Source organism: Aphelocoma coerulescens, chromosome 20 (genome assembly GCF_041296385.1).
Source record: "Aphelocoma coerulescens isolate FSJ_1873_10779 chromosome 20, UR_Acoe_1.0, whole genome shotgun sequence".
Classification (NCBI taxonomy): Eukaryota; Metazoa; Chordata; class Aves; order Passeriformes; family Corvidae; genus Aphelocoma; species Aphelocoma coerulescens.
In genome coordinates this window covers 9,204,608-9,219,043 of record NC_091033.1, presented here as the reverse complement: position 1 = coordinate 9,219,043, position 14,436 = coordinate 9,204,608, and the positions used below count along the sequence as shown (strand labels likewise).

General features: G+C 57.9%; 1 protein-coding gene across 1 annotated transcript; it reads left to right on the top strand.

The window, feature by feature from the left end:
• Nucleotides 1-6,499: 6,499 nt before the first annotated feature.
• SAMD10 (sterile alpha motif domain containing 10) lies at nucleotides 6,500-13,999 on the top strand. The gene is made up of 5 exons (XM_069034452.1): nucleotides 6,500-6,569; nucleotides 8,836-9,029; nucleotides 12,000-12,168; nucleotides 13,519-13,659; nucleotides 13,919-13,999. Exons 1-5 carry the CDS (start codon nucleotides 6,500-6,502, stop codon nucleotides 13,981-13,983), a joined length of 639 nt encoding a protein of 212 aa, XP_068890553.1. The 3' UTR covers nucleotides 13,984-13,999.
• Nucleotides 14,000-14,436: the final 437 nt, after the last annotated feature.

Here is a 14,436-nt window from a genome sequence, read left to right as displayed (position 1 = left end):
ATCCCGCCGTCCTTGCAGAGTTAACATCATGTGTGTCCTCTTATTGGATTAAGTTGCAAATTCACAGTTTCACTTGGGGAAACAATATTAAAAAAAAAAACAACTCTCTGTGCTGAGGGAAAGGAGATGATCAGGCTCTCAAATAATTACAGGCTGCCTTGAAAATAACCGTGACGTGCCAAAATCCAATTAGAAATATATCTATATAAACCTCCAAATGGAAGAGCTTCCATCGTTTCAACCCCTCTCTGTGTCCCAGGGAGCAGCAAAGAGGGAGCAATGCTTTGGATATCCTCTGCCAGTAAATCATGAAGCTTGGGAAGGTGCAGATGTCACGCTGTGAGTGGCACAAGGGTTACCTGGCCAGCTAGGGGCCGGAGGACAGCACAGGTACTACCTGGGCTCTATAAACCAGAGCTCAGATGTGACCTGCAGCACCCTCGCCCTGCAGCACTGAGCTTTGGTTCTTTTATTATCAGCATGAAAATAAATTCTTTTCACGGAGAGATTTTCATAACACTAAATATTTCCATGCCTGGTTGAGATAAGCGCCATCCATCAGCCCACACCAGGCAGGAGGCTTCAGCACGAAGCTGTTTTTGATTCTATCTCCCTGCTAGTGCCTCAACAAATTCATTTTGAAATCTTTGCACAAAAAAATCGGGGGGTTGGGGGAGGGGGGAGGAAATTTGGGAAAACCCTTCCATGGTGTTTAGCATGGGAGTGTCTGTTCCCAACCCATGGGGCTGCACTGAGGGGGGGTCCCCAATGCCCAGCTGCATTCACAGCCCCCAGGCCTGTGGTTGGGGGTGCCACAGGGGGTTTTGTGGAGGTGACATCCCAACAGGGCAGGATGTCCCAAGGCCACCTAGACCACGTGCCCAGCCACTGGTGGATGAGTGACTCTGGTTCCTCCCCCTCGCTGGGTGCTCCCTTTTCCTGCTGACGAGCGGTTTTCATTAACGAGCAGACAAGCAAAGCACCAGAGAAATTAGCCACTTTTCTCCTTGGACAAATAACTTCCGTCTGAAGGCTTTTCATCTCCTCCCTCTCATCCTCGCGGGGCGCGGCGGGAGGAAAGCTGATGTTTAATTACTTCCTTTATTCTCTGAAAAACGAACGTGCTGAATCATCCCAGCCTCACACCCTCTCCGGAGCCCAGTGCTTGGGAGGGATGGGACCCACGGGAACACTGGTGCTCTCCCTACCCAAATCCATATGCATGTGGAGGGGAAGCTTGTTGGTCTGGGGCTCACTGGAGCCACTGTCACCAGCTTGTCCCTTTCCCACGCCATCACAATGTCCTGGGGAAAGGAGCCCTGGCTCATGCTTTGAGTGTCCCAAGCTGTGTCTCGGTTTAGGGCTTTCCCTCCCTGCTATTTAACTCCTGTTTAACTGTGGAAAGTCCTTAACCGGACATTAAAAGACCCAAAGTCAAACCAAAACCCAAGACAGAGTTGCTGGGTTTGTTGTTTAAAAGATGCTCCACCATGGGAGGGATTGAGTGACAACCCAGGAGTGATGCTGGATGCTGTGAAACCAAGGATGGCTGGAGCATGGAGCAGGTGTGGCAATGCATGGGACCACACCACTTCCCCCCCCTCCCCACACTGACCCAGGCTCAAGGTTTTTCTGAAAATCCTTTGGAATTTCAGATGGATGAGCAGTCTTAACTTCCCCAGGCACCCAAACTCCACCACAGTATCCCCAGGCCATTGGGATGCTGGGCTGGCACCAGGCTCATTTGCAGATGAGCAGGAAATAAATTCCATCCCCTGTACACGTGAAACCTTTCCTGGAGAAGTGCAATTACTACCAGAAAAATCATGGAACGCGCAGCACTTATTTTTAATAACAGCTTGGTGTAATCTGCACACATTTCTCAAGCGACATCAGCCTTTTCCTGCCAAGGCCCCTCTTTAACTGTATTTCTCTTGGAAAATTTCTGCCATGGCTCAAAAGCTCTGTGAATAGACAAAGGCTGAGGGAGAAATGGGAAATTCAAAAGGATGGAGAACACGTTCTTTCTTTATCTGCCTGCTACAAGCAGCATTGCCCTGCCTGCTCTCTCGAAGCAGGAGGAAGAATGCCAACTCCCCCCCCCAAAGAATTCTCGAGGGATCTTTTAGCAGTAGACTCTTTGCAGTCTACACACAGGGTTTGTGGCCGGATGTCCCCACTACACGCATGGTTTGTGACTCGATGTCCCCACTCCCTGCTTGGCAGCCTGGTTGGCTCGCTGAATGTGTCAGCCCTGGCCAGCTCCCAGCGCAGAGCTGAGCCAGCATCCAGCCTTGTCAGGGGCTTGAGCCTCATCCAGAGCAGCTCCTGATGGAGCATCCAAAATTTTGGAAAGCTCCTATTGATTTGGGGAGCTGAATTTAGTTTTGGCAAGTGCTTCGCTCTCACACACACAGCTGCACAGCTCACATCCAAGAGGGTTTTATGCTGTAGCTATCCAAGGCCAATGAACAGCCACACAAACCCCGCACGAGGCTGTGCAAGGTCACTGCCACCTGCTGAACCTTCCCAGTCCACAGGGCAGTGATCATCACACAATGTGCTTAAGATGAGTGTTCTTCCTCTTAAAACATGTGTGAGGGTGCTGCCCTGTGCTGCAGTGGGTCTGTGACAGGGAACCCTTGCAAAGGTGGAGTATGGCAGCACAGGCATCTGCGTGTCCTTGTCCTGGACACTCAGAGGTGTCCCCACCCCTCTCCCAGCCCAGTGCGGGATGACCACAGGGTGCACAGCCAGAGCCCGGTCCCTTGGTGGCTGCAGGGATTGACACTGACAGTCCCTGTCTGTATCACAACTGAAGGCAGGCAAAAATACCTGTGGGGTTGTCCCCCCGGGGTAGTGACAGGTGCTGGTGACACCGTTCTGCTTGATGCTGGTGTGCTGAGCACTCGTGAGGTTTGGTGGGTGCCCACTCATGCTGAGACCACCCACCAGCACCCACGGGGGTGAGCACCCTCCTCTGCCTCCCCCGTCCAGGGAGCTGGAGGTCGTGGGGAGAAGAGACATTTGGGGAGGAGGGAAGAACCAGGTGTTTTCCTCTCTGTGCCCACTGCAAACAGGACCAAAAACCTGTCCATGGTGCCCACTGCACCCTGGTGCCCCCAGGGACCTGTTCCCCGAGCTGGAGGGAGATAGCGGGGATGATGCCCCGGGCAGGGATCGGGGGGTGATGCCCGCAGCCCCGGCCGGGATCGGGGGATGCTCGGGGATCCTCGGCGCGGGCGGCAGCGCGGGGCCGGCGGCGGGCGGAGCCCCCGGGGGTGGCGGATCGCGGCGCCGCCCCCGGCGCGGACACCGGGGCGGGGCGGGCGGGAGCGCCCGGTGCCGGCGGCGGCGCGGGGGGCGCGGGGCTCCGTCCCCGCCCGAGCGCGGCGCCGCTGCCGGAGGATGAGCTGCGGCCGGCCCAAGGACATGGAAGGTACCGGGCGCGGGCGGGGGGGCTCAGGTGCGCGGCGGGACGCGCTTCCCCCAGCCCTGAACGCGGCGGGCACGGACCTGGGGATCCACTGCATTCGGGGGGGGCTGCCTCCATCTCTCCCCGATGCTGTCCCCTCCATCCTGGGGGTCTGTCCGTCCTCCATCCCCCGGTGCTGCCCCCTCCATGCCGGGGGTCCGTTCTTTATCCCTCCCCCGGTGCTGCCCCCCTTCATCCCGGGGGTCTGCCTGCCCTCGATCCCCAGTGCTGTCCTCTCCATCCCGGGAGTCCGTCCCTCCACGCTCCCCTTTACTCCCCCATTCTGGGGAGGGTCTGTCCCCGTGCCCTACCCTTGGTATTGTGGTGTACCAATGAAATGGGCTGGAATATTTGGCTAGAGCAAAGGGATGCAGGTGTGAGGGCAGGGCAGGCAGGCCTGGGGGTGCTGGAGCAGGGCAGGACCCCTGGGAAGAGCATGCCAAGGTGGACGGGGGCTCACTGCAGACAGGGGTGTGGGCTCCCCCTCCTGCATCCTGCCCGGAGAGCCTGCCCAGAGCCACCTGGAGTCCTGTCCGCTGCCCTCACCCCACACTCTCACACTGTCCAACCCTACAGAAATCCCCTGTCATGGGGTGCTCAGAGACCTCTTGGCAGTACCCATGGGAGTCTCAGGAGCATAGATATCCCAACGGCACACACATTCCCCCCAAACACTGTGCCCACTCCCTCAGCATGTGCCCAGGGCACCTATCATGCTGCACAGGGAGGATGGAAAGGACATCTGCCTTTTGTTCCCTTCCTCCTCCGTCCTCGGGAGGCACCAGCAGCGGGCAGCCACCAGCCTGAGCTCCGTCCCTGCGCGGGGCTCCCATCTCATCTCCACAAGCTGAGAATTCAGAGGGAAGAGCTGGGGTGATGCTCACTGCACCCAGGGCCTGAGCCAAGCACACCCCAGGGGAACTTGGAGAGGCTGGAGGAGGTGTCAGTTCTCTTTGAGTCTGGTTTCATCTTCCTCAGATCTTAGAGAATTGCTCAGTGCAGGACCTGGTCCAGCTTATAGGCACAGCTTCAAAGGTGGGATGTGTTGGGGGATCCCACAGAGCATCACTGGAATGATCATCCCTGGAGGCTCCACCAGCACAAGCAGCAGCTCTGCCCTGCACCAGGGTGAAGCCACATGGAAGGGCCAGAGGGGACCAGGGCAATGGCAATGCCAGCTGAGCTCATGGCTCATGCAGACGCCACTAAAAGCAGGATGAGTTCTTCACAAAGCTGCTCCCTGAATTGAGCAAGTTCCCTGTCCTAGGAGTCCTCAGAGACTTCCCGTCCCATCCACCCTTCACCTGCCTGGAGGAACATGAGAGACGACCAGCTCCCCGAATCCACCTGCAATTATAAGCAAATCCCTCACTGTATTTGGTGCTAAATGTCTCTTTCCCTCCCAAATGCGGTGTGACGACCCACCCTTAAGGGTCGTCACACACGGGTAGCCAGGCAAAGCAATGAAGTGATTTCATTCCTTGTGAAGCTTGTTTCAAGCTTCTCCCGTTAATCCCGGGAAGCCTGTCTGACCCCGGGAAGCCTGACTGCCCCCATTGCGGCTGCCTGCAGACATGGCCCCATCTGGAGGGCAGGTCTGTGGGACAACCACACGTGTGATGGTATCAAAGACACATGGATGTTCCCGAGGCCATGCTGAGAAGTGGTGGCAGAGGACAGAGCAGGAGTCAGGCAGTCTTTGCTTGTCCAAGCACTTGGCTCCCTTCGCTGTGCCCCTGCCTGCTCCTCCTGCAGCTTGGCCGCCTGCCAGCGTGTCCCCTGGGCAGGTCCTGGTCACCTGCGAGCAGGAAAAACCCGCGGAAAGTCCCCTGGCAGCCGGTTTGCTGGTAGCGATCAGCCCGGGCCAACTCAGGAGCCACGCAGAAATGCTTTTGCCGGGGAATGCTGCCATATCCTGCCCCGAGGTGCCCATTCCCGGGAGGTTTCCCGTCCCTCTCCCCACCAGCAGCTGCTGCTGCTCTGAGCCTCTCCAGCGCTCACGTTTCACCAGCCATAAAAGTGTCTGGAGAGGGAATGGGAGCGGGAGCAGCGTCGTGCCTGGCGAGGAGAGGGAGCGGCGTCTGTCCCTGCCACCGCTGCAGACCCTGTCCCACCGCCGCTGGTCCCCCTGCGGTGACCCGGACCTGGCCTCCTGCTCCTGCGTGGCTGGAGAGATGCCCAAAATGGATCAAAGAGCCATGGAAACAAGCCGGCAGCGATTCCCCGGCGGCAAGCAGGCAGTGGGGTGTCACTCACAGGGCGCAGGCAGACGGGACACAGGGACCTTGGACCAGCTCGCAGGGACTTGGGGCAGCGGGGTCACAGCGGCTGTTTGGGGACCTGAGCTGAGCTCTCCCCTCCTCTCCCCTCCCCTCCCCACTCCAGCTCGGGCTCGGCCAGCCTGGAGGCTTCTGTATTCCCGTTTCAGGATTCAGCACAGCCTTTGCTCTCCGACCCGCGCTGCCTCTGTGGGAACCCCACTTCTGCCCGGACCCCACCATGACCATAACCATGATGGCTTTGGCCGGGAGCAGGTGCAGCCCACACTGAGCCCCCCGGCCCCGTCCCGTTAAGGTTGTTCAGCACCACGCTCCTTCTTTGTTTTTCCCCCCGCATCCCGGCTGCCCTAAGGCACCGGTGACCGCGGTGCTGCCACACTCGTGCCATGGCTCCGCTCGACCCCAGGGCACTTTGATGCCCCCCTAGGCTTCCTGTCCATCCCAGTGCCAGCTGGCCCTGCCGCCGGATTAGGCGGGAGCACGAGAGGAAAGCACTGAGCATCTCTCCGGATCAAACGCCCACGGGGCAGTGGGGAGGGGGTGTAATTCACCCCCCCTCTCCGTGTGAGACCGGCTCGGGGCTGCCCGGAGCTGGGATGAGCGTGCAGCCGGTGCTCAGAGGCAGTGGGAGGGAGGCGTTCGGGGGAATCAGTCAGGTGTGGACGAGGTATGAGGGGAGGCAGGGATGGAGCCGCACTCGTGACAGCGGTGCCGAGCGCTCACGCGCATCCCTCCTCCCGCCGAGATGCAGCAGGGCCGGCCATCCCTCTGCTGCGTCTCCACCATCCGCAGCTCGCAGGGACCACCCGAGCCAGGTGAGGGGTCTCCAAGACATAGCCGGGGGGGCTGTGGGGCCAGCGGGCCTGGGGGGAGATGCTGCATGTGCATTCCTTGCCGGAGGGCACAGCCTCCGGCTTAGCAGAGAGGGGCGGAGGGGATGGAGGGCAGCTGGGTGCTCCTGGCGGTGCTGTGGCTACTCCCTGTGCAGGGCAGGGGAAGGAGGGGAGAGCCCGTGTTGGATGTCACCCCCATGTCCCTGCGTGGAGCCAGCCCAGGGCTGTCCTGACACGGGGCTCCTCTGTCCCATCCTTTCCTTGCTCCAAAATGCTCCCACATGCCCTGCTCAGCACCTTCCCTCCCGTCCCAAGTCGAGTACTGCCAGGTGATGGGAAAGTTGGGACCCAAGGGCTGGGCTGGGGGAGCTGAGACTGTGAAGGAGCTGCTGGAGCCAGGGCCTCTGGGCTGCAGGGTGGCCACTGCCTGCCCCGATTGGGAGCCATGCCTCCAACGCTCCCAGACCTGCCTTTCTTCCCAGCTTATTTTTCCCTTCGTCTTTCACCCCTCTTTCCCATCTGCTCCCGCTCCTGCCTCCAGCAGTGTTTGCTGCAGGAGCAGAGATGCCCGTGTCCTGCTGCTGCCCTGCCAGGTGCTCCACAGCTCCCTATGGATATGGGTCCTGCTGATGGCCAGAGCCCCCTTACCTCTACTCCCTGTAGCAGGTCCCAGCACAGCTGAAGGACACAGCTCTGGCACCAACCCCTCCAGACCTGCCAGGTTTATATCCACTGCAGCACCCAGAGGGATGGGCAGTTTCCAGCTAGGAGGTATCCCAGCACAGCTACAGTGCTCGGTATGCCGGGGACAGGACAGTGGCATCTCAGACATCCTTGGCTGGTGGGAGCACAGCCCACTCTGGTCCTCACCCGATGGGCTCAGGGTGTCTGAGGCTGTTGGAAGTCATCAGAGACATCTCCCGGGACAGGTGCAGAGACCACCCCTACCAGTCCTGTCTCTGCTCCCTGCTGAGCCTCTCCACTGATATCCCTCCAACTTGTTTTCCGTAAAATCATTCCCTCAGCCATCAGACAGGTCCCCTGCCTCAGTTTCCCCATGGTAATGCTTCCTGCTGGGTGTGTTTAAGTAGTAACACTGTGTGATGTGGTCTGGGTATCCTGGGACAACCTTTTCCTGCTCTATTTTGACTTTTTTTGGCCAGTTGTTCTCCTATTGCATAAAGGTGTAGTTGAGTGGTCTCTTTGAAACCTCCTCCCTCTTAAAACCCACTAATTAGGAAAACGAACTGCATCAGGGTTTCTCCAGCCCTCCCACTCTCCCAGGGTGGTTTATCCTGGAAGTGGGTCTCCTTTGGGTGCTGCTCTGCTCTTGGAGGTGGTTCATGACTTGCCTGGCTCCCCGTGGTGGGAGCAGGTGAGCTGGGGGATGCTCTGGTCTTTGCTTCCGCGGATCAGAGCTGCTTATGTCGAGCCGTCTGGCTTTTATCCAGAGCAGACAGAGCATGAGCCCCTAATACCCACTCACCCTCCTCCCACGGCAGCCAGGTCCCTTCAGCCCCTCTCAAGGAAAAGCTTTGCAACCTCATTGCAACCCCAACACCCCCAGCTTGTTAAAACACAAGGAATTGGACTTCAATGATCTTTGTGGATTCCTTCCAACTCAGGATATCCTATGATTCTATGAATAAGGGACAAAAAGCACTTGTGGGTAAATGGCTCTTCATGGTCATTATTGAAGGGCTGGTGTGTATTCAGCCATCACTGGGGTGCACAGCAGCTGTCCCCAGGCACCCATGGTCTGTGCTGGAGGACCAACCTACGTTCCCTTCCCCACCAGGCTGCCCAGGGAGGGTTCCTCTGCTCCGCTTCCCTTGGTGATGGCAGTTTGCTGTCAGCCTGGTCCATGGAAAGCAGCTTCCCTTGGCCTCCTTCTGGTGCCTGTCCCAGCAGACTGACAGTAACACAAGGAGGTTCTCACCACGTGTTGGGGATCAGCTGCAGGTCCCGCGTCTGCTCGGCTGGCGGGTGTCAAAACAAGCGTCACTCGTGAGGGGTTTGTGTGGGCAAACATCTTGTCGGGTGCCTGCTGGATCCCAGCGCCAGCTGGCAGTTCCTGGGCTGGTGGATTTTCTTCCTGGCAATGGGAAAGGAAGGTGGGAATGGGGAGGTTTTGGAGGCCCACAGCCTCAGTCCAGCAGGTCCTGTGGGGTAGATAAAGCACTTTTGGGTGCCCAGGCGTGGGGCAGATGGGCACCACGGCCGTCTCTCACCCCCCTTCCCTCTGCAGCCGCTGCTGCCGCCTCTGCTCACTTCAGCTTCTGCCGCAGCCTCCTGGAGCACACGGTGTCGGCCGAAAACCTCAGCTACCGCCTGCAGCGGAACCCGGGCAGCAGCCTCACCTGGCACGACGGCCGCAGCCAGCGCCCCGACGGCGGCCGCACCGTCAAACTCCTGCGGCAGCCGGGCACCGATGGCTCGCAGGTACCCCCACACCCCACCCCGGCGTGCCAAGGGGAACGCGGCTCCTTGTGTCCGCCAGACCACGGACACCCCGCAGGAGCGTCTCCTCTTTCCCTGCAGGATCAGGCCTTCAAATCTTGTTTTGCTGAAAGTCCTCATGATTATTGGGCATTTATAGCAATATATATAAACATAAAAAGTTAAGTTTTTTCATCAGGCTGCGGGCTGTGCTGGGGTGAACTCTCTGTGTTACCTCCCCTCTGTCTCCCACTTCCCCTCTGTGCATCACCTGCCTTCCCACCTGGAGCTGGGACTTAATGCAATTTTGCAGTAAATGTGCCAGGACCAAATTCCTTATAATGCATTAAAATCGCTGAGTGCTTGGGTCTGTCTCTTAGCCAGGTTTCAGGCACTGTCTTCCTAAAATTTGAAACTTCATTGTACTATGGAGGCTGTGAGCCAAAGGTTTCCATCCATTCACTGCTGCACAGCCACAGGAAGGAGCTTCATCCCTGCAAGTTGCTCCTTGCAGTACCCAGGGATGACTTCCACCCCCCGGTTCCCCCAGCCACCTCCTGCTTTCCTGCCAGAGCAGCCTCCCAGCCTTCCTGCCTGCTCTCCTCCACACCGGCGCTCGATATTCACGGCTGAGAGTTTATCAGAGAGACAGCGCGGCTCAGCCGGCTGGAAAACGACCCCATGATCCCTTACATCTCCCCTGCCCCCCTGGGGAGCACAGGGGCTCGCCTGGAGACCCTCCATAGGAAGCGGGGAATGCGCGCCGAGCAGGCAGGGCAGGGTTTAGGGATGCTGGGATGGCCCCCGGTGCAGGGCCGTGCCTGATGAGTGATGTGCGCGCAGCCGTGTGCGTGCCCAGGGAAATTGCCAGTTGTTTGTCACCTCTTCCCCCGTGCCTCGGAGGGTTAGTTGGATAACAGCTGTGGGAGGCTCTCGGTGAGCTCCCCGGAAGCTAGTTGTTATTCCCCCCAGCCCCTCCGCTTCTCATCATCACTCGTTAGTGAATCCAGAGCAAATCGCCGCCTCCTCCTCCTCCTGCCCGCTGCACGCTCTCCGGCGCGCTCAGCCGAGTGTGAAGGAGCCGCGCAGCCGGCGTGGGCTGGGACTGCTCCTGCAGGCAGGCGACTCCCGGGATGCGTCTGGTGGAGCCGGGCAGCTGCCGGGGTCTCCCCCAACCGTGAGGGTTTGGTTTGGAAACTGCATCGTCTGCGTTGTCTGTTGGATTTCCATCTGCTTTGGAGACGGACTCCTTAGTTATCAATGTACAGCCTCCCAACTTTGCCTTCTTCCCTCTTGCTTGAATGTTCCCAAGGAGCTCTGCTTGAGGAAAAGTTCCTTTCCAAGCTCAAACGCTCCCCTGGGCACAGGCAGCAGCCCCACCAGGCTGGCTGGGCTCCATGGCAATGCCTGGCACGGGGCAGGGAACTCATCCCAGGCCCTGCTGCCCTCCACTGCCTCCTCTGCAGCATCTCTCAGGAATGTGTCATTAGTTTCAGTAACTGCGAGATGTCTGCAGTCCCTCTTACACTAATTATCCCAGCTCCTCTATTAGACATGCTTAATTAGCCAGCGTTCACATGCAGAGGTCGATGTTGGCACACCGCAGGCCACATGCTGTCGACCTTTCCCTTGCCGTGTGTCCTGCATCAGCTGCTGTTCCTGCTCTGTCCCTGCTGTGTCCTGTGCATGGGTGAGCCCTGGCAGTCCAGTCCCCTTGCATTGTGGGAAGCAGGGACCCATTTTCCACCCCAACTTGCCTGTGATCCAGCCTAGGACAGCCCCAGCAGCTTGGGCACAAGTGGATGCTTTGGAGCGGCAATGTTTGCTGGTGCTGCTCAAGGATGAAGTCTCAGCGTCACCAGCAGTGGAGAGCTCACCAATCTCTCCTGGGTGCGAAAAGCAGGGACAGAGAGATTCCTGCATCCTCCAGCCCCATTTCTCAGCCAGCTTGGAGGATTCACTAGGAGAAGTAGGCTTGTTCCCCTGCACAGTCACAGCTCAATATGTATGATTTGGTCCGTACAAGATAAATCCAGGCTGCAACAACCTTGCAATGCCAGAGTGGCTGAGATGGGGGAGAGAAAACGGAGTTACCAAGTGGCTCAGGGTGAGACTGGCCACTGCAGCAGACAGCTGGAGGGAGGGAAGGTGGGATGGAGGGATGCTGTCAGATAAGCCCCGTCTCCCTATGGGCATAAGTTGGTAGTATGCATGGCATAGCTCAGCAGGTGGTAGGGGGTGACCAGGGCACACTTGCGTGCTGGGGACTGTGACCGTGCTTTATCCTGGGTGTCTCTGGACACAGCAGCACCCCAAGAATGGTCTGTGGGTTTCAGAGGTGGCCTCACACACCTGCAAGGCTGCAGGACTTTGTTGTCATCAATCAGCTCAGTGTTGAAGGGGATTGAGAGAAAGGGAGAGTCCTTCCTGCTCCAGGGCACCAGCTGGCTGCCAGCTGCTTTAATGGGGACTTCTGGTGGGGATGAGTTTGCACCAATATCAACATCTGATGGGGATGGCTTTGCACCAGTTCCCACTGTCCTGCAGGATCTCATTGGCTTCATCCCCACTGAGACCTGCCAGAAAATGCCCATCTCTGCCTAGTGAGGGGGGGACCCTGAGGACCCCCCAGGACATCTCCTGAGCCTGTGCAGTGCTCTGCTGGGCTTGGAGATGAGTAGGGGAGGGGAGCTGGGTCTCTTGTCTGCAGCAGGAGGGCTGGAAAGTTTGAAGTGTTGGCTCTATATACAACAAAACAATGAGCTTGACCTTCCATGCCTACTCTCCCTGCCCCCTTCATTGGTTCCTCTGATTTCAGAGTGAGCCCAGAGACTCCAGAGGGTGTGGAGCTGAAGTCTGTCAGCATCACCACATACAGCCAACCAGCATCTCCCCCATACCCATAGACTGACCTCTGTTTTCCTCCTTGCAGGGTTGAATCCCACTAATGCCCTTCCCTCCCACTCCCCTCAGGTCCGTGGCTGTGACCACTATGGCATCTACCACACCAGCCCCACGCTGGGCAGCCTGGTCAAGCCAGTGGTGTTGTGGACCCAGCAGGATGTGTGCAAATGGCTGAAGAAGCACTGCCCACACAACTATCTCATCTACGTCGAGGCGTTCTCCCACCACGCCATCACAGGTACAGTGCAACCTCTGGACTGTTTGCTGTTGGATGTGCTCCTGGGAAAGGCTGGCAGGACGTTCATGGTTCAGGAGATGGACATACCCCCCATTTCGGTCCCCTCTCCCCATGAGCTGCAGCCAGGGTGAGAGCAGGGGACACAGCGACGCTGACCCAGGCTGGGCAGGAGGCATCTGCCACCAGGGTGAGCTCCAGGACAGGCTGGAGGTTGTTTAAAATGATAAGTTGGTTTATTAAATGGGGAAGGGTCTTCTCATCACCTAGATTAATATAATAACAATATTCTTATAGTTTTTAAAATACTGAACATTTTTTGCTGAAGAGAAAAATCTCTGCCCAGTTGGAGTCCAAGTTACAAAAGTCTTTGTCCAGGCCTGAATCCAACTCCCAACCAAGTCCTTTGAGGAGACTCACCTCTAGGACCTGCTCCCTCCCCTTTGCTCCCTGGAGACAGTGGCTTTCACCTCCGTGTGAGAGCATCATTCCAGTCCAACTTCAACATGTGCAAGGCCAGACTGAGCTCTGCCAGGGCCAGGGGACAGTGGCAGGGAAGTGAGGGCAGAAGCTGCCTGGGGGGGATGCAAAATCCTAATGCAAGAGCTCAGCCAGCCAGCCCTTGCTCAGGCAACAAAGGCAGCATTAGCAAGTGTACGCTGGGAAGCAAGGACAAAAGCTGGTTTAAAATCCCTCGCCTAATAGCCCCAGACTGGAAGGAAGCGGCTCGGCGGGGACTGGAGCTCTAATGCGTTGTGATGGGCACCCCCCATTCCCCCGGGATGACCAGCCTGCGTGGGGACCCTGCACTCGGAAAACATCTCCTCATGTGGGAGGTGGAGCGGAGAAATGGAAAGCTGCTGCCTGCGGGGATGGGTTACATGATTGCTGCTGGTACCTGTCAGAGGCTGGGGACATGAGCTGCCACCCGGCGCTCTCTGAAAGTGAGGTCATGAACCAGAGTGGTTTCAGTTGGAAGGGATCTTAAAGCTCATCTCATTCCAGCCCCCTGCCATGGGCAGGGACACCTTCTGCTAGACCAGGTTTCTCTAAGCCTTTTCCGGCCTGGTCTTGAACACTTCCAGGGATGGAGCAGCCACAGCGTCTCTGGGCACCTGTGCCAGGGCCTCACCACCCTCCCAGGGATTAATTTCATCCCAATATCCACTTTAACCCTATCCTCTGCCAGTCATTCCCCCTCATCCTGTCACTCCATGCCCTACTTCAGGCAGTGAGAGAGCACTCCCTCCTCATTCCTCCGCGCTGATGGGCTCCCCTTTGTGTAGCCTTTTCCTGGAGCCATTCCCCCACTCCATGGGGCTGGTTGGGCACCGAGTGATTCCGTGTTTGCAGGCCGGGCGCTGCTGCGGCTGAACGGGGAGAAGCTGCAGCGCATGGGGATTGCACTGGAGACGCAGCGCCAGGAGGTCCTGCAGCAGGTCCTGCAGCTCCAGGTGCGCGAGGAGGTCCGGAACCTGCAGCTGCTCAGCCAAGGTAGGGCCAGCGGGGCGGGGGGAGGCTCCAGGGCTGGGCTGTGGCACATGGGGATGGGTTGTGGTGTACAGGGCCGGGCTGCCACACACAGCCCAAAATCCGTCAGTGTCGGTATCATTTTACACCGGAGAAGAGATTCTCCGGGGCTGGCAGTGGGTGAGCTGCAATGTGCCACCCTGCAGGCTGTTTATTCCTTCCTCTCCCACCTTGTTCCAGCTTCTTTTGGAAATGTCTCCTAGCTGATCCGTCTGTTTGGCAGATTGCACCAACACTGTGAACCGAGCTCCGCTGGGATGGGCCGTGCACCGCCGATACGAGACCTGAGCCACACGCTTGGAATAAGAAGAGACAGCTTCCCAGGCACTCCAGGGCTCCTCTCCTGCTTCTTCCTTCTCTTTCTTTTAAAGGAATACATTCCTGTGCAGGGATGGAAGGTTTCTTCCAGCAGACATGGCTCTTGGCTGGAGGAAAATCAGCAAACCAGCTGCTGGGACAGATGATGAACTTCCATCCACCTGAGCCTGACGGTTCACAGGGAAAGAGATGGAAAAAAGGAGATGGCAAAAGGCAGGGCTCAGCACTGTGGAGAAAGGGAACGCGGTGATTCCAGGGACAGCTCGGAGCCATGTGCAGGACACTGAAGCATTATGCACTTGGGCAACATCCCAGCACCCGGCAACTCGTGTCCTTGCCTCTGAGCTTATTTAGGGAGCTTTGGTTTCCTCATCAGACTGGGCTGTATTCCAGCATCTGGGGAGGTGACGTTATCAGTAGCAA